General features: G+C 52.4%; 1 protein-coding gene across 1 annotated transcript; it reads right to left on the minus strand.

Moving 5' to 3' along the window:
• Positions 1–431: 431 nt before the first annotated feature.
• BESB_012870 (uncharacterized protein) lies at positions 432–1,079 on the minus strand (the record flags this gene model as incomplete). The annotated part of the gene is made up of 1 exon (XM_029360017.1): positions 432–1,079. The coding sequence occupies one exon, from the start codon at positions 1,077–1,079 to the stop codon at positions 432–434; it is 648 nt and encodes a 215-aa protein (XP_029216684.1).
• Positions 1,080–2,320: the final 1,241 nt, after the last annotated feature.

Genomic DNA, 2,320 nt, shown 5'->3' on the forward strand with positions numbered 1-2,320 from the left:
TGCTGCGTCGAACCCGTGCGTATACATGGAGAGCGCTCCCTACTACGACGATTGCTAAGGCAAAATGCTGGTCCACACACTAGGCTGATCAAAGGGTTGCGGGGGATCCAGTTGCTCGTGATATATAAGTATCCACAAAACAAACGCAGAAGGCAGTCGATAGAGCCAGGTAGCACACCTGAGCTGGAGTCTCATTTTGCCTGTGTGAAGAGATGAGGGTGGAGTTCCGTCCCTGACTCTGCGCTCAGCCCCATGACTACGGATGCATACCTCACTCGAGAAACACTCTCTCATTCACCGGCCGGAAAATGCTTGCCGCTTTTTCTCTACTTCGTCAGCTCTACGTCGTCCGCGTCCCGTGCAGTTTGCCCTCGGCAAGTCCCGCAGTCTACTCATCCCTCTATCCGCATGCGCGTATCCATGTGCCGTCATCACGCTGCATGATAGGAGGGGATGAGCTCTTGTGCAACCATTTCGTTGGTGCCGATTCGAGAAGGAACTCGATCCGAGGTAAATTCACTAGCAGCCGGTTCGCCAGGGTCCAGCGCTCTAGAGCCCATCGCTCCCGAATTTCGGAGAAGCGTCGCTCGCTCGCACTCCTTGAGCAGACGTGATTCCTGCAGAAGAAGTTCCGCATCCAGCTGAGCCTGGTACTCCGACAATAACCCAATGCAACAAGACGTCGTGGTAGCACCAATGTAGAGGAACACACAAATGTATATACTTGCAGTTTCGTGAGACGCGAAGAAGGACAGGACAGGGGAGCCCTGCCGGTGCTCTTTCACCACCGGACGCGATCGGAACACGTCGACAAAAAAAAGGGTTGCGAGCATGAAAGCGATGATATTCTCCAGCACAACCAAGACCACAGTGGCTCGAATAGCGGCCTCATTGAGGCAGCATACTCCAAGCTCACCAACAAGTGATGTCAAGATATACACGGCACCAAAAATGATGCACACCGACCCGAAAATCTGGTGCTGCTGCAGCTCAAAAGCGCCAGCTATTATCATCAGGACGCCATACAGGGCCGGAAAGATGTAAACCACCGCTGCCCCAGCCTTTGTTGTACAGTACATGGTGGCCGGCTGGGCTTCAGCAGGCGTCCTGCAAAACGGCAGTGGACTGCCATGCGACTGAAATACACGCGATAGCGAAACTAGCAGACTCTAATAGCGTATGTGCATGCACGGCAAGACAATTATTTCCTAAGTTCCCTAAGGATATGCACGCACGAAAACCATGTGACCTAAACAAAGGGACATTAGCACCGGATATGCACATTCTCCATGTCAAGTATTTTTACCAGGAACGTCACAAAGGAAAGCGCGTGTAGGTGGCACTAGCAAAACGAGGCGACAACCTGCAGGCATCTGTTCTTCATCGGCCCCATCTTTGTCTGGAATTCCTAAAACGAGTCCACCAAAAGTGACCAGCGGCTGAAAACAGCGTGAAGCAGTCCAGTTGTTACTCTAGGTAAACCCAGTTCATATAAACCGGCTGTACTTTCATTGTGACGGCAGACTCTCGACAAGCTGTGGCATTCGGCTTGCGACTTAGTCAATTCCAGCCACGCTGAATCCCTGAATCTGTCCCCTTATCCCTGATCGACATACGTGTAGACCTGTCAGCAACATGGACAGTTAAAGAGAGGATTCAACAGGCATGCTAATAGGACAGCTCGCTGAACGACCGGAGGGGGGGTGCTCGTGTCTCGTCAGGGATGAAGTTGCCGATGAGATGCGAGACTAACACAACTTCAACTCTACGACGAAGCGGTAGTCGCTCGCCATCAAAGCTAGCCTCGCCACTTAGACATTTGGCGACAAACATTATGTCACAAAACTACGTCAGTTATTCACTCTGTGTCTTACCGAAAATAAGCGCTTTCATCACCGCTAGCTGAGTTCTCTAAGTTTCCATGAAAAGGGCCGCGCGCCGCCTCACAAGACAGCTGGCTGTGAGCTGCACAGGCCGCCATGGCTGTCCAGCAGTCAAAGCTGAGGGTTGGCCTTTGGTGATTGTGTCTGTCCTTCCACGATCCCAAAGAAGCGCAGAAACGCAGTTTGACGCAGCCAGCTCAATTGCTCATTGGAACTGGAAAAGGAACCAATATGCCGTTCCCACACCTGGCTAATGAGACGGCTTGCACACCGTGTCTCGTCCCCGAAAGAGCGGCCTCCGCTTGCCCATACGCTTGTACGTCAGGTCCATTGTCGCTTCATCCCCCTTGACCACTGTTCTTCCTTCCTTGACTGTCTGATCAGTCTCAACAACGAGGTATGTGTCTGTACCTTTCAGCCGGCGTCCCGCCGCCCAA

This window comes from Besnoitia besnoiti, chromosome IX (genome assembly GCF_002563875.1).
Source record: "Besnoitia besnoiti strain Bb-Ger1 chromosome IX, whole genome shotgun sequence".
NCBI classification, from domain to species: domain Eukaryota; phylum Apicomplexa; class Conoidasida; order Eucoccidiorida; family Sarcocystidae; genus Besnoitia; species Besnoitia besnoiti.